This window comes from Filicampus tigris, chromosome 2 (genome assembly GCF_054856515.1).
Source record: "Filicampus tigris isolate MCC_2025a chromosome 2, RoL_Ftig_1.0, whole genome shotgun sequence".
In the NCBI taxonomy this organism is placed as follows: Eukaryota; Metazoa; Chordata; class Actinopteri; order Syngnathiformes; family Syngnathidae; genus Filicampus; species Filicampus tigris.
Window position 1 is genome coordinate 5,753,910 of NC_141218.1, and position 24,759 is coordinate 5,778,668.

At 46.0% G+C, this 24,759-nt stretch overlaps 2 protein-coding genes across 7 annotated transcripts; one reads left to right on the plus strand and one right to left on the minus strand.

Moving 5' to 3' along the window:
• Window positions 1-2,743: 2,743 nt before the first annotated feature.
• Window positions 2,744-10,005, minus strand: LOC147151045 (coiled-coil domain-containing protein 149-like). Of its 4 annotated transcripts, none has more exons than XM_086021664.1 (13): window positions 9,870-10,005; window positions 8,928-9,089; window positions 8,818-8,856; window positions 8,228-8,335; window positions 8,030-8,146; window positions 7,777-7,949; window positions 7,638-7,710; window positions 7,486-7,570; window positions 7,157-7,301; window positions 6,675-6,751; window positions 6,537-6,569; window positions 4,843-4,932; window positions 2,744-3,219 (listed from the first exon to the last, which is right to left on the minus strand). In XM_086021664.1, the coding sequence occupies exons 1-13, from the start codon at window positions 9,915-9,917 to the stop codon at window positions 2,936-2,938; spliced, it is 1,434 nt and encodes a 477-aa protein (XP_085877790.1). In that variant the 5' UTR covers window positions 9,918-10,005; the 3' UTR covers window positions 2,744-2,935. The 4 variants fall into 4 exon arrangements, with proteins under 4 accessions (XP_085877790.1, XP_085877774.1, XP_085877800.1 ...); XM_086021648.1 differs by having other exon boundaries at window positions 2,744-3,303; XM_086021674.1 differs by lacking the exon at window positions 6,537-6,569.
• On the plus strand, window positions 9,945-24,427 carry adgra3 (adhesion G protein-coupled receptor A3). Of its 3 annotated transcripts, none has more exons than XM_086021644.1 (21): window positions 9,945-10,033; window positions 10,459-10,974; window positions 11,053-11,267; window positions 12,950-13,021; window positions 15,348-15,419; window positions 17,205-17,276; window positions 17,345-17,416; window positions 17,502-17,662; window positions 18,631-18,844; window positions 18,930-19,094; window positions 19,247-19,448; window positions 19,517-19,666; window positions 19,921-20,079; window positions 20,273-20,440; window positions 20,746-20,956; window positions 21,235-21,443; window positions 21,550-21,674; window positions 21,760-21,883; window positions 21,954-22,099; window positions 22,171-22,266; window positions 22,889-24,427. In XM_086021644.1, exons 3-21 carry the CDS (start codon window positions 11,068-11,070, stop codon window positions 24,207-24,209), a joined length of 3,939 nt encoding a protein of 1,312 aa, XP_085877770.1. In that variant the 5' UTR covers window positions 9,945-10,033; window positions 10,459-10,974; window positions 11,053-11,067; the 3' UTR covers window positions 24,210-24,427. The 3 variants fall into 3 exon arrangements, with proteins under 3 accessions (XP_085877770.1, XP_085877753.1, XP_085877761.1); XM_086021627.1 differs by having other exon boundaries at window positions 10,459-10,967; XM_086021635.1 differs by lacking the exon at window positions 9,945-10,033 and having other exon boundaries at window positions 10,453-10,967.
• Window positions 24,428-24,759: the final 332 nt, after the last annotated feature.

Consider the following 24,759-nt stretch of genomic DNA (forward strand, 5'->3'; position numbering starts at 1 on the left):
CTACTTTTACTTTGGAAAACACTATTCAACAATCTTTGCCAATTTTCTGGCGGATTCTATATGCAGATCAAATCAATACCTTAATCATCACCATATTTATGTTTTTGCAGTTTCTGCACTGTCAATTTGAAATAATTTACATTTTTTTAAACAAAGGGTCACATTTTATAATCGGAGTAATTGAAGTAATTCATCAACAGTTTAATCAATTTTTAAAATAATCGTGAGTTGCAGTGGTCATATTTATCAGATGTCAGAAATGACATCAATTGCTCTGACCGTGGGTAAGCCTTAAATCGTCTTTTGTATTTTTCATATTTTTTCCAAATTAGTTGCATCAACTCAGTCCTCATTACAAAAAAATCCTCAAAAATATATTTACACATTAGTTGAATCAACTCGGTCCTCATTAAATCACAATAAATCTACAAAAGTATATAAAAATAGCCCTCCCGCAATGCTGATATTATCCTGTATTTTTTTTTTCTCAACTATGCTACTGATTTCACCAAAGCTTATAGCAGGCTTTTGTTCACCTTCAATTGTGATTCTATATCAAAAGAGGAGTGACAAGCTCGGCCTGTTTCCCTCTCTGGCGCACTGCTGCCCTTTTCTGACAGCTAATAACAAGGCCTGTCAGCAGCAGAGCAGAAAGTTACACTTGTCAAGTCATGTGCCCCAAAAGCTGCGGGCGTGCAGGAGTCTCCTGAGACACGAGAACTCTCGGGTGCGCGAGGGCCACCGCAAAGAAGAAAAAGAATCGGCCTCTTGCGAGAGTCATTAACCCCGGCTTGGAAGGTGCGGCCTCCGAAAAGTCCATCTTCGCCCTTCAACCTTCTGCGAGATGATGATGATGACAGTCACACTTATTGGAGCCCACGTATAACGCAGTGAACCCCCCTGGATGAGTCTCACTGCAGGTGTCATGAAATTGTGAGAAAAAGCGAAAAAAAAAACCTGCAAGGCTTGCAGTAAAAGTAAATTGAAGGGCCACACTATTTTTACTGGATCAATAAAATAAGAGGTGCTTGCATTACTGGTCGCATGCTGTTTACACTGGGTTTATTCATATAGAGTGAAAAACTTTGAAAATGAGTTGCACCACGACTTAAAGCACTGGTGTTCAACCCAAGGTCCGGGGGCCGGATCTGGCCCGCTACATCATTTTATGTGGCCCACAATAGCGAATCAAGCATGTCAACTTCCATGATGCTTGCTAAAATCGGAACCAAAATTAGATATCACATTTCACACACGATATCAGAGATATTGAAAGCAAGCCACTTATTACAGTCACTTAAACACAAGTTGCAGTACTGTAGTAATATTTTTAAATGAATGAAAGACTATATGAAATAGTTGACCACTCGTTAAGGGCTGCTTAAAGCGGAAATCAACCCAAATTAATTTTTTTCAAGAATGTGTTCCCAGCAGGCCCACTAGTTGAAACACGGCATTCTGATAAATATTGCGTTTGTGGAATATGAGGTAAGCAGCAAAATCCACCCCTTCTTAGCCATCTCAGGGGGCGGCCATTTTGTCACTTCTGTCGACTGAAAATGACAGCACAACTGCTCAGGGCTCAGGTAACGACCAATCACGGCTGAGCTTCAGAAAACAGGTCAGCCGTGATTGGTTGTTACCTGAGCAGTTGTGATGTCATTTTCAGTGGACAGAAGTGACAAAATGGTCGCCCCCGTAGATGGCTAAAAACGAGGGGATTAACTCTTATTCCACAAACGCAATATTTATCAGAATGCCTTGTTTCAACTAGTGGGCTTGCATGGAACATTTTCTTGAAAAAAATCTTTGGCTTGACTTTTAAATACTACAAAATTTAAATGAAGAAATCAGCTCTTGACCAGTGTTCAGTGATGAATCGGGAAAAGTGCTGACTGACCCTTATATGACAAAATAGGAACTTAACCAATATTTCAGAAAGATGCCTACAAAAATAGCTGCAGCATATTTTTATTTCCATTTTTTGCAACATTTAACCTAGCCATGAAATTCACACTCGGAGCTCCGATGTTGTTGGAGTTGTTGAAGGAATGTATGTCACACAAGCCCACAAGAGCTTCAGGATCTTCTTGGCAAAATGCTGTTTTCTCCCCAAGCAACTTTGCAAATCTCCTCGCTGTTTCGAAGGCGTGCAAAGATTCCTGATGAGGAATCCAAAAGCAAGCTGCTATCATCTTACGACTTCATTAGTTCGCACTCCATCTGCTTGAGAAAGTTGTGCTCCTCGCTCGGGGAAGGAAAGCGGCTCTTAGCGGCGTGCCAAATCAGCTGGCTGGCGCCGGGTTCACGCCGCCGCCCGCCCGCCGCTCCAATTTATTTAGTGGCGTGGGGATTAAAAATAGCAAGTTGCGCCGCGTAAGCGCTTCATGGTTTCTGGCGTTTTGCGTGGAGAGGCCAGCTGTCACCTGCGTGGGGGGACTGGGGGGTGGAAGGGGTGGGATTCATGTACGGATTGTACGCCATGTCTTTCGTGGTGAAAGTCATTATTACTCGTCAACTAGAGGAGTGACAATGAAACGATGAATCGACAAGTAATTGATTATAAAGATAAATCTTGTTTACCTTCTAATTGTCCAAATCCTCAGAATTTCAGTCTCTTAACAGTCAATATTCTCAGATTTCTGCTGTCTTCAATGAAAGCAGGTGCTAAAAAAGAAAAAAAATGATGAATGATGATGAAAAAGTGATGAAAAAAAAAATGAAAGCACATCCAAAAAGGAAATTTGCAAATATCTGCTTTTATTTTGAAAATCACAATGATCAACATTTTTGCTGATTTTTAGACATATGTTATGGATCAAACCAATAATCATTTTATGGTCTGTCAATTTGAAATAATGTCCTGTTTTGCAAAAAAGGAAGGAAATGAGTAAGTTTTGTTCAATTAATCGAGTGGTGGGATCTTCATATGCCTTCACGCCAAGCGATGACATACGTCAACCAGTGCAGCTCGACGTCGGACGTCCTCCTGGTGGTGTTCCACCGCATCCGAGTTGCGCAACTGGCCGGGCGAGGCGTCCAGCGCCACCGCCGCCTCCTCCCCCTCCTCCACCGTCGCCACCGCGTCTTCCTCTTGAGCTTCCCGCCCCGCCTCCTCCACGGGACTCCGTGCGTCTTCTTCCGTTGGGGTCGCCGGATCGCCTCCTCTGCCGTCAATCTCGTTCGTCTGTGCCGCCGCCACCAGCTGTGGCACACCATCTGTGCCAAGGACGCCAGCAGCCGTGTGGCACTCGTACAATGATTCATGGGAACTTGGGTCGTGTGCAGTGTTGCGGCAGTTACCTTGAAAAAGTAACTCAGTTACCTTAATGATTACTTGCTTTAAAAAGTAACTACATTTAGATGACAAGTTACTTTGATATTTACATTGACCAAATACCGACAACCCTGCTTGAAAAAAAAAAGTGTTTTTAACAGTGCTTAGCGAGAACACATTTAAGAATGCCGTTTGTTTTTATTATAAAATAAAATAAAGCCAACCTTTTTGACTTACCATAATTACTTTTATTTCATTTTATTTTTTTAAATATTGAGTCTTCTGTATTTCACTTAACATAAATTGACTACTTGTTCTTTTTTCTTTTCTTCTTTCTTTCAAGACTTCACTGAACATAAATACATTTCAAAATAAAAGCTAAAATAAAGTCTGTCTTTTTTACTTGACATATGTGTAATGGCAACATTTGTAATGTACACTGTTAATAAATATAACACATTTGGGGAGATCTTGCATTCACAAAATCTTTTGGGAAAATTGATATTATTCATGGGTTGGCATGAGGTGGCTAAGTTGTTAGGATTCAGGTGTCCTCCCATATTTCATTATTTATTAACTATTAGTTTTGTTAAACGCGCAATACCTTTTGAGGGGGGCACCGTGGCTAAGAAGTATGTGCTGTTTAAGTCTTGTCAATTCCTTCTCACAGCTGCAACCTGGCGATGGTTTACTGTAACTGCCATTGGTGGCGAAAAATATTACACCTTAAAATACAGATGTTACAAGTTCAAGTAAATCTATTCTGTGCAGTAAGGTTTTGTGATATTAGAAGAGTAACCGTCAGATTACTTGAGTGGAAAAAGTAACGTTCGATTAGACGTTACTGGAAAATGCACATTTTGGACTTTACAGACATCGCTGGTTGTTTCCATACAAAATGCACTTTGGAACGACAATAACTTCCCACTACTATGCATCATAAGAGTGAAAAAGTGTGCGTGATAACCAACATTAAAACAACTTCACTGAGAGTAATGGTAGCAGCGCCATCTGATGGTTCTGACGGGCTACTGCCCCGACTAGCTTCTAACGCAATGCGAACGCTCCCTGTTTGGTAAACACAGACGATGTTATTTCAATTGTGACTGGAGTACTTCCATAGCAACAGTCTAAATATAGCCACAGCGGCAGTGACAAGGGGACGTGTGACAGCAACAGCTTAGTTCTGCCTCTTCGCCAAAATGTGGCCGCACTTTGGGGGATTACTGACCCATATTTGTGGACACGCATGAAAAAAAAAAAAAAAGGTTAAAGACTCTCAAAGGCCCCACAGACCAACGTGGGAGGAGAACGATGTTACTTCAGTCGGGCATCCATATTTATGGCCCCCCTTACGCACACATTTCACACTTGGTCGTCTTTCAAGAGAAGTTTGTGAATGTCAGCGGGCGAGAATTTGCCTCCCATTTTCCAAATGCCACGGCATTTGGGCAATTCGCGCCAATGAGGAGACGAGGCGGCGGAGGCGACGGACACGCGGGCTAATGGCGCTTTTCGTGCCATCTCGTCAGTCGGCCGACTTTACACGCGATTACTCGCCTTACCTGCGGGCGGACGCTGATGCAGAGACGCTGCCTGCGTTGGATGAAGCCCCGGCGGAAGGTTCTCGTGGGACGGGGCCTCGTTCTGCGTTCCTGCCGGAACAACAGGTTAGTTAAGTGGTGAGCCCACTTTAAGCACTGACCTACATTTGCAACATGCATTTTTCCCACAAAATTGTGTTTATTTATTTCAAACAGTCTATTCTCTTCAATTGGTGGCATTTGTACAGTGATGCCGGTAACGTGTTTATAAGTAACGCATTATTGAGTAACGGCTGCCGTATAGTAGCTAGAAATACAACATGCTTTAATATAGTAGCCTGATTAAAGTTACTATTCAACAATTTAATGTGTTGTTAAAAACGATGTCTTTATTATCATTATTTTAATAAAAATGTAATTACTGTTAAAAATGCGCTTCCAATAAAGCAGTGGCAAATTTGCCACTGCTTTTGTTGTCATTTTTGATTGTCAGTTGTCATTTTTGTTTTTTTATGGGTTTTAACGTCTTCTGAAAGCAACTAATAAAGTAACTTGCAATCTAACTTAGTTACTTTTAAATTAAAGTAATCCGTAAAGCAACCAAGTTACTTTTTCTAGGTAACTGTGACAACACTGCATTTGTCTTGGCTGTTTCCGTTATGTGAATGTAGGATTTTCTTTCTTTTTTTTGTCCAATCAGATTTCAGTCTCTGCGTGTCACCATCTCAGTCTAATCTGCGATGAGAAGTGCTGGTCCAAGGTACTAAAAAACATCTGAGCAATGGGACTATTGCTTTAAAAAATCTGATTTTAAATTCGTCCCTACAGGGCCAGCGAACTGGTCTTCGATTACATTTTTTTCAGACATCTGATTGGTCGATTGGAACAAAACTTGCTCAAGCCAAATTGGACTAGCAAAACACGTTTGTGGTGATCTGTACACATTCAATAATCAGCAATGAAGTTAAATTGGATAATTTCCTGCGTCACATGTGGTGATTTTTGATGATGCAGTGGTCGGGAATCACAAGGCGATATTTTGTCCTGTGTGGGGTCGTTCACGTTTGAAAAAAATGTTTTTTAAGATCAGTAAGCATTATCGTCACGTCCATAAAAGTGTGGCTGAGCCCCCGTCAAAAGTGGCCTCAACTTCGCCGTCATCTGTCTTCATTAGTGATGGCTGCGTGCCTCATGGCCTGACACCATATGCTACTTATGGCGTCACAAACACACACAAACCTGCCGAACGCGCTCATCAACCTTTACGACTAACCATTCAAGTGTGAGGCTGCGCCACAAAACAACACCCCAAAATGGATGTGCGCAAATGCTTTTGTTTTGGGGTGATTGGGCGCCGAGGGGGATGTCAATCACGCGCTTTTCACTCAAAACAAATAGTTTTCCTGTTTCATTCCGTCCTGTTTAATACACATCAAGCCCACACCTCTCTTTCAGGCGCCTACATATCCCCTAATAACGCCACATTCCCCCTAAATGCGTTTGTAATGTGGGCAATCATTTTCCATAATGGACGCTTGTCACTTTTATGGCGGAGAATGATGGTCTGGTGACAGGCCGGCAGCACCCCCCGCCCCCCACCTCCGTCTTATATGTGGCACAACACCGCACCCTGGTGGGGAGAATGGGAACTGCAAAGTGGATGGTAAATGGAGTTGGCGGATGGTAAACAGTGGTGACACACAAGGAATACATACTCCCAATTCCCACGGATATGCGGTAGGTCAAGCCTGAGACGCAGCCGCCGCAAAGAGGGGATAAAGGCACATCAAAAAAAGCGTGAGAGATAGGAAACGTGTGCGCTTGTTGATCTTTGGAGTCCAGAAAAGACGCACCTGGGAGACTCCAAAAGCCAGCAAGCTCCAACGTCTTCAACTTCCTTTCCAAGTCGGCAACTCTGTTCCCAAGGATCCTAAAATGTGAGGGAGGGAATTTATGTGAGCAGACTTGCGAACACCGTGCGGCTAGTGCACTTTAGATTCATATATGCGCTACTATTTGAGAAAGAAAGCAAAGAAAAATAGCACTGTATTGTATTGTACAACCATAATAAAAGAGAATGTATGGAAATACACGGGTTCTCTAAAGTGTAAATACTTTCTGCACTGTAGTATTCGTATGTTGAGTGTGTGCTTTTTAAGGGGCGTGGCCAAATGGGTGACATTGGGATCTGGAGACAGGTTGGTTTAATTTTCTTTCTACCTGCCATAGGTGAAAAATATATATATAATCTGGCACAGAGCACCTTTTCTCCCAGACAAAAAATAAACAACAGCCAACAGAACGGAACCGATCCGGCCGCCGATCGATCGCTCACCTGTTGGTGTGCCGTTGGTGCTGGATGACGAGGTTTTTCTCGTGCACGGTCTCCAGCAGGGCCGTGGCCAGGGACTTGAGCTCGCAAATGGACTGCGGTGTGGCCGGGAGGCTGCAGCCGTGCTCCCCCAGAAGCATCTCCTCCACTATAGAGACAAGGAAGGTCACGTTTAAGCTTTTCATTGGCCAAAACCTAAGCTGGCGAGGAATAGGGACGGATACCTTTTGATTTCACGTGAATCTGAGCTCGGCAATAACGACCCAAATCGGTCCGTAACAAAAAAAAAGTACAGACTTCGATGAATCAAGAAATAGGTTTAGTGCGGTTACCTCGTTCGGCGGAGAGGACCCCCGTGATCGGACTGCAGTGTGACTTCTCGTAAACGCGGGAGTTTTTCCTCCTCGCCAGCGCGGCCTGAAAAGATTTCAGATTTTTTTTCCCCAAGATTGTGTTAACAATGATCAGCCTACCAGGCCTTTACCTTGTACTTCATGATGTTGGATTTCAGCAGGTTCACCTCCTCTTGCAATTGTTTGAAGCGCTCGTGCAAATACCTTTGAGGCAGAACGGGCCTTCAAAACCAAAACAAAAGACAGAAACGGCGTCCACGTGTGCGTTACCGGTTTTCCATGCAGAGCGCGTCCACATCCACGATGCGCGAGTCCCGGTTACCCAGGACGTGGTTGATCTCCAGATTGAGACGCTCGGCCTTGTCGCGATACGCGCCGCGTTCCGCCTTCACGTCTTGGAGCTCGTCCGTCAGCGCCTTCGCGTTACGCGCCATCTCTTCCATCTAGCGGAACGCAAACCATATCCCAAAATGCGGGTCTGCAAATTGGACACCCCGTTGGAGACGGATGGCACTTTCCCAACCTGATGCCCTGCTCGCTCCAGCCGTCTCACCAGATCTTCACGTTCGTGCGCGGGGAAGTGTCGCACGCCCACCTCGTCGTCCCCCAGCCGCTGTCGCGTGATCGTCATTCGCAGGAGCTGAACCGGAAAAGGACGACATTGACGGTTTCAGCAACATCTGGCGGACGAGGACGGAAGCATGCTTCCGTCTCCACTCACCTTGTTATCCCCCTGAGCCTCCAGTAGCCGCTGAGTCAGCTCTTTGGCCTCCTCCGTGAGCTGCTTCACGCGCTCCTTGGCGTCACGCAGCAGCTGGGCGAGGTTCACCTGCAAGGAGTACAATTAACATTCTGGAGGCCAAGGAGATGGCTGACATTGACCAACATCGCAAAGTTTGTTTTAGTTGTTGTCAAACTTTTTACAGCAAGTACCACCCAAAAAAAAAAAAGTAGCTCTCCGGCTAGCAGCATTGTGACCAACGTTAAAAGACAGTAGTGTTGTAGCACAACAAGCGTACATCAAAAACAAAACTGAGGTTTTGTTCTTAAAAAGTATATTTAACATTTTTACAAGCCACTGTAACATTATGCACATGCTTAAATATAGGAAAGTATTTTTTTTTTACTAATGATTCAATTAAACCTAACACCTTAACCTACAAGCAGGTTGTTGTTGTCAAACGCAACAAAATGAAGCTAACATTCTGACTATGGGCATACAAAAAGAATAAAAAATAGGAAGAGGATAGAAATAAAAAATTATTAGCAATTTTTAGAAAGGCCCAAGACAACATTATCACAAACACTTGCCTGATTGCGTTTCTCTGGCGGTAAAGATGGGTCCCCGTCCTAAACCAGGAACAAATGTCAGTGTCAAAAAAGCAAGAAACCTGCTGACACACACACTTACACACACTCACAATGAGCTCCCTGTACTTATTCTTGAGTCCTTGATGGCGCTCTCGGAGCTGGTTGGCCATCAACTTGTACTGGTCTCGCTCCTGCTGACACGTGTCCAGCTCCTTGGACAGAATGAGCAGGGCCTCTTTTTTGCTCTCAAGCTTGCGCTTGCACACCAGGAACTGGCGCAGACACACACATATGTTTACCAGTAGTGAGAAATAACTTTCTCGTGTATCTGTATTTTACTTGATTATTCATTTTTTTGAGTTTTTACTTAAACTCACTACAGTTGAAAACAGATATTTTGTGCTGTTTCACGATTGTAAACACAGAACGTGCATGAAAGACAATTTCTTGTGGCTGAATTTTGCTTCATTTATTATTTTGTAAAGATGTAATTCATTATGGTACTTAAACTTAAAGTGATGTTAGTGGGCGATAGCTCCAAGTTACATATATACCAGTAACTCAGTATTTTGAGTTTTTTGTTTTCACTGAATACTTTCTCTTAGACAAGTAATTAATTAAAGCACTATTTTTTTTTACTTTTTCATAAGCATATTGTTCTAAAATACTAGTACTTACTTAAGCTCAATTTATGGCTACGTTACTCACCTCGGATTGTTTCATATAAATGCACTGCCTATGTTTGGTCAGGTGACTGTGCAAATGTCAATAGTGGTTACCTGACCAGCAAGTGCAAACATTAGGAGTCTGGGGTGCAAAGTGACGATAAGAAACATTAAATTGCGCTAGACCCCAGAGAATAACAGCCGAGGCACATATAATAGAGTTATTGGCTCATGAAATTGTTGTTCGATCTTGATCCAGAACCACATATGGTCGAATTGTGTACAAAAAAGTTGAGCATCACTCCCACCTGCTGGCTCCATATGTTAAGGGGAGGATCACCCAACAGAAGGGATGCCCGTGTGTGCATTCGTGGACGGCGCACTTACCTCGCTCACCAGGCCTTGCCAGTCACTCTCGCTTCGAGAAGACTGCATTTTTTCCCGAATATCCTGAAGAAAACGTCTGAATGGGGAAGGGACTTGGCACGACTCGCCTACTGTTTACCGCCTACGTCATACAAACGAGCCCCCGCGTGGTCAAGTATAACTCTGTGAGGAAGACAACCATATCCGGTTTATCTTTTAAAAAATAAATTGTCCGTTCAATTCTCATTTTTCAACAATTTGATCCTAATGACTTAAATTTGTTTTTTCATATTTTTAATACACCTAATTTAGGTGTTCTAGTTTTATATGTGGGCTCTTTTGACTGTAAATAGCGAAGGAGATGAACTCTTGTGGAAGGCGGAAGTACGTAACCATGTACACAATTGTCATTACTTCCGCGTTTGGGGGGGACTTAAACCGCATTTAAATAAACACAATGTTACCATTAATGTATTGTATTCTTTATAATTCGTGTTATACAAAATTGATGACTCGAAAAATAATTATTCAAAAGAAATTACTTTTGTACTTTTTTTTTAGTTGAGTTCAAAACAACGACTTCCCGCTTTTGTCTTATTTTGAAATATAGACGCGGAAGCTGGTAGCCAACTCAGCTCCAGGCGGGCAAGAGCGAAGACTTCTCAATGGACAAGAGCTAGCCTGGAATTCTTTATGAGACACGAAGGGAATATAGGAGACGCTGCAATACATGTGGATACTTCCCCCCTAAATAGTTCCCCATCACATTTGACGTTTTGAGCTGTCGTAACTTTTGGGCTGCTGTTGCTCTCGTCGCTCGTGTTTTTCTGGCCGATTTCCTGTTGGAAAAAAAGAGGAGGAGAAAGGGGACTTCTGTTGGCTCGCGTTTGGATCCGACCACTACCCGAGACATTTTTTTTGTGCGTGGATCATTTTTGGGATGACCGCAGCCGCCTCCCGTGGAAAAGGAAACACTCACGCGATGGGCACCAAACGTAACGCTGTTTGGAAGGGTGATTTTAAATGAAGGAACAAACAAAGAACCCTTCCGTTAGATTGAAGGCAAAGAAGAAATGGACCATGGAGCAGTACTACAACCGAAGAAGCTTAAAAGCTAAAGTAACATGTCTGTGGTTAATGTAAAAAGAAAAACAACTTTTGTCCGATACATGAGATTTATCAGTTTTCACTGCGGTTACTTCAGGGTCCCGTGGGGAAAATGAAAGTTCATTCGTTTGTGACTTTGCTGTTGTGCATCGGCGGTGGCCGCGCGGCGGCGGACGCATCCGTTTGTACATATGACGAGCGCTCCAAAAGCACCGTGAAAAGCCTGGCGTCCGACAGGAAGGTGATCTGTAGCAACATGGAGCTCCGTCAAATGCTGCCGCCCGGCTCCTTCCCGAATCGGACTGTCACGCTGTGAGTATAAACGATAGGCGGTCCCGTTTCCAACGCCACTTGAACGCACCAAGTCCTCCTGTGAGGTCCAATGGTCTGTGACTGATTGTACACTTTTTACGAATAACTACAACATTAAAAAACAATTCCTAACTAAATTGACTTAGACACACATAAGTAATCCAACCTTGCTAACAAAATTGTAGCTTTGGTTTTCCCATACAAACGTATTCAACTTTTTCTGTGCACATGTAGGAATTCCATAGTGCAGCTGAGCTTTTTTTTGTCTGTATGCTTTTGTGTTGGTGTTGAGCGATTGTAGCAACATGAGAACACCAGGCCAGAGAAAGGAAATAATAGACGTCGGTGCCTAGAAATGAAAAGCGGAGGATTTGCCTCAACCTCAAGAGTCGTTTGTTGTCCAAGAATGTGGATCTGTTCAAAGGATTGTTGTTGACAAAGTGGGATGGTTTGTTTTGTTTCATGATTTGACGTGTCTGGATGGACAGGTAAGAATGTCAGCGCATAGGCCGTTGGGGGTTACATCTCTGTGGTGTTTCTTGGATTTCAGGTCACGAGATGATGACAATTGTCAAATTAAGTGGTCATTCTCACGCATGTCCCTGATGATGGTTTGGACGATGATCAGCTGACGGCTTGATGCTACCTGGAGAAAACACACACACAAAAAAGGCATTCGGGCTACTCCGACAGAGGAATCCTCCTGTGTGGATAATTTTTAAAATAAGACTCCAGGCTAACCTGGCCAACACTCAACACTTTTTCTCTTTTTCGGTTTTTATTCCAATGATGTCACTCGTGTCAGGTTTTTCCTTCAGTTCCCCGGATTTAATTTACTGAGAGGAAAGGGTCTGCTTTGACATAAATCATTGCCAGGCATAGCTTTCAATCCTCATATACTATTCCTCAATTCTGACATTAAAGGTAGCTATTCCACAGGCATTGTCATAGACTTGTGTGGAAAGGATGGTGGGTTGAAGTCCACCTTACAATTTGCCGGCTTCTGACGTAATATCAGAATTATTTGAATGGACAATGTAAACACACACTTTGTCAAGGTCTGGCTTCGGGCCATTCTTTGACGAGCACGAAGATGTTAGAGAACCCAGCCTCAGATCTTCCATAATCTCAACACATGTAGATCGCAGTGGATACAAGACCATTGCTCAGCACTTTTTCAAGGAGTTCCTCCGCAACTGCGACCCGTTAGATGTGTTGGTTTACCTGGAAAGCAGTTTGAAAGCGGCGATTTGCTATCAAAAGTCAGGATGCGGGATTCTGTTGGACTCCCCCTTGCAGTTTGTTCCTGGCTTGAGCTCAAGCAGGACTTATCTATGCGTCAAGATAAGGGAGACGACCCTCTGCCAGTACCTCCAGACCCTTCCGTCTGGAGTCCCCAGGCAGACATCCAAAGACAGGCTGCAAGGAAGCGGCCCGTCTAGCAGCAGACGCCCCGAGGGTGGAGGATTTTTGAGAAGATGTGATTCCCATCAGGCTGACAAAAGAATTAAAAAACACATTACAAATGCATGAATGTATAAATAGCGAGATATGCTGGAACGGATTAATAGCATTTCCATTCATTTCAATCAGAAAAGCTTGGCCATATGAAGGACAATGTTTATTTTTGCTTCTCATATTATGTTGCTTTGCAGTAATGTGTTTTTTTCCCCCCTTCACAGAATTCTTAACAACAATAAAATTCAAGAACTGAAGAACGGCTCGTTTCTCGGATTGTCAGTGTTGGAAAAATTGTAAGTAACTTTTTCACTGCTCTGCAACTGATGTCAAAGGTACAAAAGCAGTAGGGCTCATTAGGGTATCACATTAGAGTATCACCCCCACATTGTAGGTGGTTGTCTTCCTGCTCAGAATAAGCCTTCTGGGGTTTCGACGTCCCAGCCTGGCTTTGTCTGATGGGTAAGGACTTTTCTTGGCGTATCGGTTCGCCACTCACTCACGTCTTACCGCTCTGGTTTTGAAATGTCATCGCCCGTGTTGCCGAGCAAGGGATTCTTTGCGAAACAAGGCTCCGGGCCTTCACATATGGGCCACGCATGATTTATCACTGGGGAATGGCTTCCTCGCAGATTGAATAACCAGGCGGTTAATGGTCGTGCTTTTACCCGAGGCTACCATAGCACATGACTGCATCAGGAGGGAATTAGAGGTATGTTTCCTATAACGTTGGTAAAAAGTCTCAGGATCTTAATGGAGCCACTTTGAGCTCAAGACTCCCGTGTAAATACCTTTAATCCTATCCGCTCTTTGGAAAATGAGTCTTGAAGGGGCCATGTTATTGGGTATTGACTTTTCTGGAGTGCCTCCCCATGTATCAAGTGTGAAATTACGCAACCATGTCAATTGTGTAAGATGCCTGGTTCCCAAAATGTGCCTGTGTGGGATCCTTGGGGTATTTTGAAAGCATGTTATTAATAAGGCCCTGTCTACACGTAGCCGGGGTTTTTGAAAAAACGTCCACACGTCCCCAGAGTTTTTTCCGTGAAAACGCAAAAGTCCGGCCGCAGTGGAGATTTGCGGATATCTCCGGATCGCGTTTGGCTGTGGACGGTTACGCCCGGAGATTTACGTCGTCACCGTGCGACAACAATGCTCTGACGTCACTTGCGCGACTTGTGTTATCAAGCGAGTCAACGTGGATTCTTATAGTTATAGTCATTCTCGTTGCGCTTTTTGCTGACTTATTTGTCCGCAACCAACCACTACTTCTCGTTGACAGGTTTAAAAGCAATTCTGACCTCTTGTCGGTTCTCCCGAACGAGTTTGGCGCCGTGTTTTTGTTTTTGTAGAAGTGACGTCAAATGACGGAAGTTCCTTCTGAATGGACAGTATTTGGCTAACTACTGCCACCCAGAGGCTTGCTATGTGTTTGAAAACGCACTTCCGCGCTTTCGTGTGGATGCAGTTTTTAATGTGTATTCCAACGCGGGGGTTGGGGGGGGGTATACGGTTGTTGAAACACCCCGGCTACGTGTAGACAAGGCTTGGACACATGTCTTATGTAAGAGGTTTAAGAGGTCCCTCCAAATGTGGTTTTGAAGGCTCATTTTTACTGCTCGGGGACAATTTGAAGCACGTTTGCTTAATTTGTGTGCCGGCAAACTTTGATCTTCACCAAAAGAAAGCCCCTCGAAGGCTTTTATGTGCTTTTTGTTTTCAAGCGGCTAGACGATTGGGTCGTAAAAAGCGTGCTCAGGTCGTCGTCATTCGAATCCAGAGCTCCAAAAGTAGCTTCTCATTTGTGCCCGAGGGGTCAGTGGAGCTGGCCTGCTTTGTCATTGTAATGAAGCCAAGCAAAGGTCGGAGGTGTCTGCAATACAATCGCTGACGCCTCCCCTCTCAGCTTTCATCAAATTCACTCTTGTGAAAATAAAATAAAGGCTCCCATCTCTCCGGCCAATCCCCCACCACCCAACCCTCCCTTTCTACGGCTTCCAGTTTCTTTCTGCCAAGAAACTGTCGATCCAGCCATGAACATGAAGACGGGAACGAGCGAGGGTAGAGAATCAGTTATGCCGATCGGGCTCTGTGTGTGAATTTCTGTGGAGACGTTGTGGGCGTCTCCGCAACACACAATACCCATTATTGCGCCGCCCATAGAAACGGGAGCCGGACTAGCCGAGCGTCACATGCTAATTCCTGAGCAAATCTGCCGCTTTGGAGGAATGCTCATTGTTGAAACCGTTCAAAATCATCCAGGTCGGGGATTGAATCGAGGCAACTGAACTTCTCGCTTGTTGAGGTTTCATGTTTAAGTCCTTGATTTCCAAATTTTTAGGTGTCGTGTCTGCCACAGATTCTCGGGTTCTGTGATGAATAATACCAAAAAAATACATTCTATCGGTATGTAGCATAGAGAAACTATGTGTCATTGATATAAATATAATTTCAGATGAATAAATGAGCTTTCAGCTTCTTTCTTTTGATCTTTGTTTTGTTGAAGACTCTACACCAGATTTGCTCATGGCTCAATGTGACAGGCTCCATGTTTACAAGTTTAAAAAAAACAAAACAAAGAAAGACGTATATCGTTCCCTCTTTTAATTCTTTGTTTTTCAGGGACCTGCGGAATAACCTGATCAGCCGAATAGAGCCTGGTGCCTTTCTCGGATTGCCAGCTCTCAAAAGACTGTAAGTAATGTCTTGGGCGCCTTTCTCACACCTTTCAATCGTTTTTTTTTTTTTTTTTTTGTTCCTTCCACTTTTTGACTCCTTTTGGAGTCTTTATACATCGTGGAAAGCAGCTGTCGCCCGTATCTATGTCTGCAGCGCGCTGCGTGTTTGTGTTCGGCAGCTCTGCTATGCGTCCATAAGGGAGGACGGTCGGTCAAGTGCTGTTTTATTTCCACTGCCTTGTTTAGTCTGGCTCCATGCCAGAGACAGCTTGGGCCCTTGGTTGCTTTCACACGCTCCCACCAGTGCAAGGATGGGCGTATAGCGCTTGGAAACGAGGAGTCATTTTGCGATCTGTGCCGAATCCAGTGTGTCCTCTGAATTCAGCGTGATTTTGGAATCAAGAGTGTCCAGATGCTGCCAAGCCAAAGTTGAGTTTGGCCACGCCTGCGGAGCAATAAGAGCCAGACAGGGAGGCATTCGGCTTGTGCGTGCTTCATATTAATGGCGGAGTCATACTGCCCCCTGGAAAGTTACAAAAAAAAGAGCCCGACACCAGATTCGGTGCACATGTTCATACTAACAACAACAAAAGTGCAACAAATTACAACACACACACACAGTCTACAAATTCCACTGATCTACACCGTAGCCCCCACTAACAGCTGAAGGGTCCCAGCCAGCTCAGGCCTCATCACATCAGGCTATTTTTGCCTCCCCTTCCGGCCCTCTCCGTGCTGTTAATCTCGCCTGCGGTGTTTTACGACGCCTCCGTGGATCCCTGTGCTCGCGCCGCACCTTGCAGAAGCTATGAAAGGCGGCCTGTTGTCTAGTCTCGTCTTGATGTATTGGGGTCCCTTGATGTGGCGCCTTTCAATCGAGCCTGCAGTCAGATAAAAGGCGCTTCGTTTTCCTTGATGCAAGTGTACAGGAAGCATTATTTTGATTTGAACTCCTTTTATATTGGTTTCTCAGTAACAGCGATAATGTTGGTGGGTCAGTTTGACCCGCGGTGTGCTTCATACAAAAGCACAATTACCAACAAGCCCACCACTTGTTAAAAACCCCAAAATAGGCCAATTTGACCCGTAATATAGCAGGAGGTTAAATTCATGTGTGATGTTAACGATGTAATGTACAGTGTAACATTTGGTGTAATTCTTCCTGGCTGGTGTTTACATGGTCGACTGAGACACCGGCAGCCCCTAACACTCGATAATCACGTGTGATGAATCACCTCAATCCGTCTTTTTGAAGTGCAGACACCTACCTGCAGGCATACAAACATGCTTGGGAAAAGGGGGGGGGGCACCTTGAAGTAGTTCTGTCTCAACACGCCTTCAAGCATTCTTTTTTTTTTTTTTTTGAGGCAAAAATAACTGGATCCCATACGAATAAGAATAAACCCAGCAGAATTTTCTCAAAAATCTTTGTACGGTAACAAAAAAAAAAAATTAATTAAATGTTTTAATTTTTTTTTAATTTCAGCTACAGTATAACGAGAAGTAGGAAAGGGAGGGGGGGAAATAAAGACAGCAGGTGTTAATCTTCAAATGGTTGTAAATACTGTAAATTACAATACTGCTTATTTACCGTTATTTATTTAATTTTATTTTATTTTTACAGGTCTATTTGACCATCAGTATAAAGAGGGCCAATAGAAGACGTTTCATCTGGAAATTGTTGTCAATTTAAAACATATACCTTTTATGTATAGATTTTTAGGGGTCATTTTGGCCCACAGTATAACAGGAACAAGAAAAGACCAAGAAAGAAATTGAAAACTGTGCTTTTGTGCGACAGGGAGTTGTCCAACAACAGCATCGGCTGCCTCAACGTGGACATCTTCAGGGGCCTCACGAGCCTCATCCGACTGTAAGACTTTTCGTTAGTTTAGTGATGAAATTAAAATTGATGATGATGATTATCAATCTTCTCTGCAGAAATCTTTCCGGGAATCTGTTCTCCTCGTTGGCTCAGGGGACCTTTGACAGCCTCGTCTCGTTGAAGTCGCTGTGAGTATGAAACCCAAAAGTTTGCCGGGGAATCGTCGATTGGCTGGCAATCGCTCACCCGGCTGCTTTGCTGGCGCTCCCGCAGGGACTTCCAGACGCCGTATCTGCTGTGCGACTGCAACCTGCTGTGGCTGCTGCACTGGCTCCGCGACAGGAACGTGGCGGCCAAGAGCACCAAGTGCTCGTACCCGCAGTCGTTGCAGGGCCAGCTCGTCACAGCCGTCAAACCGGAGCGCCTCACGTGCGGTAAATGTCCCTTGTGCAGGGTGCAGGGGAGGTTGATATGACAAAAATTGGCGTCTGTGTGTGTTTATACTCACTCCTGTCTTGTCAGTTCGCCACCCATCACAACCTAGGAAGCCCATATAAATAGACCTCCAAAATTAAAAATAATGCAAAAAGGTGGACCTATAGTGAACCGCAAATATGTCGGGGATCGCTGTATTAGATTACTCATGCATGACCTGTTAACTCATCATTATTTCATTAGCTTGGTCAAGTAAAAAATAGACACCACACACACACACAGGCTGACGAGCCGGTCCGTCATTTATTTTGTTGTTTTCTTCAAACCTTTTGTTGTTGGGTTACGATAGTGGATCTTTTACACGTGCATTGAAACATGTATTAGCAAAAATGAAATATATAAGACATAAAAACGTATTTCTTTTCAACAATATGTTCTATTCAGGCCCGCTAGTACAAACAAGGCATTCTGATAAATTTTGCATTTGTGGAACAAGAGGTGATCCACCCGTTTTTAGCCATCTCTCATCACAGCTACTCAGTAACGACCAATCACAGCTCAGCTTCAGAAAACAGGTGAGCCGTGATTGGCCGTTACCTGAGCCCTGAGCATCTGTGATGTCATTTTCAGTCGACAGAAATGACAAAATGGCCGCCCCCTGAGATGGATAAAAATGTGTGGATTTTGCTGCTTCTTGAAAAAAATATGTTTGGGTTGACTTCCACTTTAAGAGCACAAATTTTGCACAAATGGATTTATTTTCATTTTTGTCATATATCCGGTTAGGTGTATGGTCCTATGTGGCAACCCCAGTAGCACTGATTAAGTAATAGTGGCCCCCCTCCAGCATTTAAGTTGCCCATCCCTGCTTTAATTATGACCCAATGATGATTTGTAACATCCGTAAGAGTGAGCAAGGTTTCCCCCGACTACTTAGTTCCTCAGTTTGGCTCACTTCCCGTTGCAGACGCCCCACTGGAGCTGCCCTCCTTCCACCTGACTCCGTCCCAGCGCCAGGTGGTCTTCCAAGGGGACAGCCTGCCCTTCCAATGTCAGGCGTCCTTCGTGGCCGAGGACATGCAGGTGCTGTGGTACCAGAACGGGCGCATGGTGACGCCTGACGCCGCCCAGGGCATCTACATCGAGAAACACATGGTGCAGAACTGCTCCCTGATTGCCAGGTGATGAGACAATCAACATTAAAAAAAAAAAAATGCCTTGACGCCGCTACTCTTAGAATAGAAATTGAAATGCATCTTCTGGCAGCGCGTTGACCATCTCGAACATCCAACCGGGCTTCACCGGGAACTGGGAGTGCCGGGTCAGGACGAGCCGAGGAAACACCACCAGGACGGTTCATATTGTTGTGTTGGAGAGTTCCGCTAAATACTGCGCCCCTGAACGCATCTCCAACAACAAGGGAGACTTCCGGTTGGTTCACATAAATTGAACCTTGAGTCACCTCTTGTCCAGCATGCTAGGCATTCATAAGAAGATCTGATTTAATCAGTGACACTGTAACGACAAATTTGTTGTATAAATGAATTGCAGTAAAGAGTAAAGAGGCGTTCCGACAATTCCAGGTGGCCGCGCACCCTGGCCGGAATCCGAGCCTTCCTCCCCTGCAACAGATTACAATCGAGCGCGGGAAGCTATTCGGGCGGCTCCGGCGAGGAGCAGCGTGCTTGGCGGGACTGCAATCGCAACGGGCTGTGGGCGGAGGATGATTACTCCCGCTGCCAGTTCCAAAAGGACGTCACGCGATTCCTCTATGTCATCAACCAGGTGAGTGTTGGGATTTCTTCTCTTTTTGCACCCCCGTCATGACGTTTCCCTCGGTCTCTTTTGATCAGATGCCGCTGAACGAAAGCAACGTAGTGCCCAGGGCTCGCCGCCTCCTGGTCTACACCATCGACGCCGCCAACTTCTCGGACAAGATGGACATCATCTTCGTGGCGGAGATGATCGAGAAGTTCGCCAAGTTTGTGGACAAGTTTAAAGACGTGAGTGGCAATTTCCAACATTTCTTGAGTGTCATATACACATGTGAAAAATATATTTTTACGTCTCTGTTTGAGTCACTCTGTTTGAGGCCTCGTTTCCTCGAATGAACTCATTCAAAGCGGAGCTGATTTATGCTCAACAGCGTCATTGGCTTGACATGAAGCACAGCCACTAGCTTTCAACAAGGCAAACAAATGGAGCGTCTATTTAGCCATTTTGATGCCAGTGTCCCTGATGCCTTTTTGTTTTCCAGCTCGGTGAGGTGATGGTGAGCATGGCCAGCAATCTGATGCTGGCCGACGACCGGGTGCTGTGGATGGCGCAACGCGAGGCCACCGCGTGTTCCCGCATCATCGCCTGCCTCCAGAAGATCGCCGCCCACCGCTTGGCCTCAGCGCAGGCCTTCTCCCTGGTCTGTACACAGACAAAAATATCTGCAATAGTTTGAAAATGCCCCAAAAGGTTATCTTGGCCTTGTTAACTTAAAAAAATAAATAAAAATTTATTGGTTATATTTCAAAAATATTTTGGAATCGTGTCATATCAAATAACATTTTTGGTGGAGAGTCAAAGTCATAAGAGCCCAACGGTTGTTTTGTTGGCAGACGTCCCCCAATATTGCGCTGGAGGCCCACTCGGTCAAGGCCAACGAGTGGAACGGCATGACCTGCATGTTGTTCCAGAGGCCCAGCCCGGAACGGACCCCCGGGCAGGACCGCCAGCTCACCTTTAAATGCAACACCACCGGCTCCTTCTCCAGCGTTCTCTTAAAGGTCAGTCGGAAGACAAAATATTATGATGATCATGATGATGATGATGATGATGACTTCATTTTCTTTCCCTGTCAACGTAACTGGCTATAGAACTCCATATTTTAGGCATTACTGCCACCTTGTGGTAGGCACAGTGCACAACATTTATCAACACTACCGTATTTTCTTTTGCAATTTATTTAAAACGTTTTAAGGACAGTTAAAAGGTTGATGATTCTGGAATATATCGGCCTCAATAAGTGGGGGTTCAGTCTTTATTAATATTTTGGGTTTGATTTTCTCATGATGTTGTCTTGGTTCCTCAGAGCACCACGGTGGAGGCGTCTTTGCAGCTTCCTCAGTCGCTCTTCACCCAGGCGGCATTGTTGCCCGGGCATTCGGAGGACACGGTTTACAAGCTCCACCTGCTGGGCTTCCGCAACGGCAAATTCTTCCCGTCTACCGGCAACTCCTCCCAGCTGGCCGACGGCGGGAAAAGGAGGAACGTGGCCACTCCAGTCATCATGGCAAAGATAGGCAAGGGGAATTATTTTGGAGTTTGCTTGTTTTACATTTATAGCCTACATGTTTGTCTCACAATTATTTACTGTGATTACAACTTTCCGGTTGTTTTATTGATAGACTACGGCGCCTTAGAAATCAGCTGTAGAGTACATCTGTTTTCAAAGGCTGTTTTTGAGCAATGTGTTTTCTTTATTGTTAACTTCTTTTCAAGCATATGGCGATTCAGTATATAATATATAAAAATTCGGGGTGACTTGTTCAAAGTGCGTTGGCTCTCCTCTCGGATCCAGATGGCATTTCCGTGCGTATGCTGCGGACGCCCGTCAACATCACGCTGCGGCGCTTCGCCCGCGGCTCCGACGCCGTGTCCGCCTGCTGGAACTTCAGCCTGGCGGGCGGCCAGGGCGGCTGGCAGAGCGACGGCTGCCGCATCCTGGGCCACCACGACAACTTCACCACCATATCCTGCAACTCGCTCGGCAATTACGGGCTGCTCATGGTAGGTCATGCTTTTACTCCTCTCGGACCTTTTTCGAACATTTGAGGCAACTCGTGTACACGCGGTGATTCAAAGCGAATTTAAGCTGCGGTCTTTTCCACTGCAGGACCTCAGCACCGTGGACTATTTCACTCCCCGCATTGAGCCACTGCATCCTGTCATCTACGCCACCAGCATGGTGCTCCTCTTCTGCCTGCTGACCATCATCGTCAGTTACATCTACCACCACAAGTAGGCGCCTCACTCGCCTGAGCCCGCCTTCCGAGCTTCCCCACCCGCCGCTCCGCTAACGCCCCGGTGTCGACGCCGCTTGCAGGTCGGTGCGCGTCAGCCGCAAATCTTGGCACATGCTGGTCAACCTCTGCTTCCACGTCTCGCTCACGTGCGCCGTGTTTGTGGGCGGCATCAATCAGACGCGCTACGCCAGCGTCTGCCAAGCGGTAAGACCCCACTTTGCGCTTTCGAAACACTCTTGTTCACCTAGGTGACTTGCTGGGTTTTGCCCCCCAGGTGGGAATTTTACTGCACTACTCCACATTGGCGACCGCCCTCTGGGTGGGCGTGACTGCGCGCAATATTTACAAGCAAGTGACGCGCAAAGCCAAGCGGTATGAAGAGCCAGACGAGCCGCCCCCGCCGCCTCGCCCGATGTTGAGGTGCGTGCGACAAGCCACGTGGTCTTCATTTCTGTGTGGAGACCTAAGTTTTCTCTTTATGCTTCCCAAAGGTTCTACTTAATCGGTGGAGGAATACCCACTATTGTTTGTGGCATCACGGCGGCGGCTAACATCAAGAATTACGGCAGCCAAATCAATGCGCCCTAGTAAGTAGAACCAATGAATCGGTGATTGGGCACATTAGATGCCTGTGTTAGTTATTCATGCGACACAATAACAGCAAAGTGTTCAACGAAACAGGCCAACATTCTTGAAAGCGGAAGTCAACCCAAACATATTTTTTTAAGAATATGTTCTATGCAGGCCCACTAGTTGAAACACAGCATTCTGATTAATAATTTGTGGAATATGAGTTCAGCTACAAAATCCAGCCGTTTTTAGCCATCTCTGGTGGTGGCCATTTTGTCACTTCTGTCGACGGAAAATGACATCACACACCCTCAGGGCTCAGATAACGACCAATCATAGCTCAGCTTCAGAAAGAAGGTGAGCCGTTATTGCTCGTTATCTGAGCCCCGAGGGTCTGTGATGTCATTTTCAGTCGACAGAAGTGACAAAATGGCCGCCCCCAGAGATGGCTAAAAATGGGTGGATTTTGCTGCTTAACTCATATTTCATACTGATCATATCGCCTTGTTTCAATTAGTGGGCCTGCATCGAACATATTCTTGAAAAAATATTTTTGGGGTGACTTCCCGTTTAACGAATGTCAAGATTAAATAAAAAAATGAGAATCAGAGATGATGGAAGAACTTTTTGTTTTTCCAGTTGCTGGATGGCTTGGGAGCCGAGCATCGGCGCGTTTTACGGCCCGGCGGGTTTTATCGTCTTCGTGGACTGCATGTACTTTCTCAGCATCCTGCTTCAGTTGCGCCGGCACCCCGAGCGCCGCTACGAGTTCAAGGAGCTGGCTGACGAGCGGCAGCACCTGGCCGGCGAGGCCGCGGCGGACGCCCCGCGCCGGCCCCTCGCGCCCGGCGTCGTTCCACGAGCCGCACCCCTGGCGGCGCTGGAGAACGAGCACACTTTCGGCGCTCAGCTTACGGGGGCGGCTGTGGCGTTGGGGTTGTACGCCAGCCTGTGGGTGTTCGGCGCCACGGCCGTGTCGCAAGACCACCCTTTCGATTTGGCGTTCACGTGCCTGTTCGGCGTGGCGGCGCTGGCCCTCGCCGTGTTCATGGTGGCGCACCACTGCGTCAACAGGCAGGACATGAGGCGCTTCTGGTCACAGGCCTGTTGCTCCACCAGACGTGACTACTCTGCACAGGAGGACGCTCTGCTCCCGCAGCCCGGTGTCATCGCGGCATCTGCGGCCGGCTCGGCCAAGACGGACGCGGAGTCCAATAAGGGCGCCCGCAGCAGCAGCGCCGACTCCTCCTGCACCAACAAGAGCGCGCCCAGCGTACGCAACTCGGCGCACGGCAGCAAGCTGACCAATCTGCACGCAGAAGCCGCCCAGTGCAAGCCCGCTCCCACCGCAGCCGCCGCCCCGGTGATGACCATCTTGGATAACAGCCTGACGGAGCATTCGGTGGACAATGAAATCAAAATGCACGTGGCGCCGGTAGACGTGCAGTTTCGCCCACTGGACAACAATCCGGCCGCCAACAGGCCCCACAAAAACCGATCCCGCGCTCACCGGGCCAGCCGTCTGACGGTGCTACGGGAGTACGCCTATGACGTGCCCACCAGCGTGGACGGCAGCGTGCAGAGCACCCCCAGCAGGCGACACCACTATTATGATGTGGCGGCGCGCAACAGCCGCCGCGCCGCCTACATGGCTTACAGGGAACGCCACCGGAGCCAGCTGCAACACGACAGCAGCGACAGCGCCAGCCTGCCGCGACGCTCTCGCAAGGCGGGCGGGGCGGCCGAGGCGGGGGCGGCGCCCGCCGCCTCCAAAGACTCCGCGAGCGCCACAGAGACGTTCGGCAGCGGTGAACTGGAAACCAAATCGTACGGGCTCAACCTTATTACACAAAATGGAGGTGCGCTCAAAGAAAATGGGCAAGCGGTTCCACTAATAAGCGCGGGCGAAAGCGGCCCATGTATCAAAACTGGCTTGTGGAAACATGAAACTACCGTGTAGTGACACGTTCCATCATGAAGACACTTGTTACTGTGAAAGGCCATTCTGTTGAGGTTTTTTTTTGTTTTGTTTTTTGGTATTCTATACAATTTATGGCATGTGTTAGTACCGCCCATCTGCTTTTTATAAATGTTCTATTTTTATAAGAGACATGACATCGCCACTGTGTTCATAACAGCAACATCAGCAGCAGTAATAAAAAGGTACCAAATATGAAACTCCCATGTCGCGCAACATCCATCCATCTTGGCTCTTATGGGTTTTATGGTATTTTCCCTTCATCCTTGTTGGACAGTGTAAGGATGGTAACCAAGGCCCACTCTGTGTGGATAAATAAATGGGTCAGTAAGACAGGTGATTCAGGGCAACATTTGATCTTTTGTGAACACAGAGACTTTTTATGCATGCACAGGAGGGGAGTTTATTCTCTTAAACGGAAGACATGACTTTGGTCTGAGCACAAAATAGCAATTAGGTGTTTTGTTTTGTTTTTTTTCAAATATCACGAACTGCCCGCCTCCACAAAAAATCTGAATTTTCAAATGCTGAA

Excerpts from the sequence above, each read along its gene's own strand:
- LOC147151045 (XM_086021648.1), bottom strand. The coding sequence starts at position 9,917 with ATGCAGTCTTCTCGAAGCGAGAGTGACTGGCAAGGCCTGGTGAGCGAG. Across the intron at positions 6,752-7,156 it reads CACCAACGGCACACCAACAG|GATCCTTGGGAACAGAGTTG; the intron begins GTGAGCGATCGA and ends CTCACATTTTAG. Across the intron at positions 4,933-6,536 it reads CATATCCGTGGGAATTGGGA|GAACGCAGAACGAGGCCCCG; the intron begins GTATGTATTCCT and ends TTGTTCCGGCAG.
- adgra3 (XM_086021627.1), top strand. The coding sequence starts at position 10,872 with ATGAAGGAACAAACAAAGAACCCTTCCGTTAGATTGAAGGCAAAGAAG. Across the intron at positions 17,277-17,344 it reads CTCACGAGCCTCATCCGACT|AAATCTTTCCGGGAATCTGT; the intron begins GTAAGACTTTTC and ends TCTTCTCTGCAG. Across the intron at positions 21,884-21,953 it reads ACGCCAGCGTCTGCCAAGCG|GTGGGAATTTTACTGCACTA; the intron begins GTAAGACCCCAC and ends TTTGCCCCCCAG.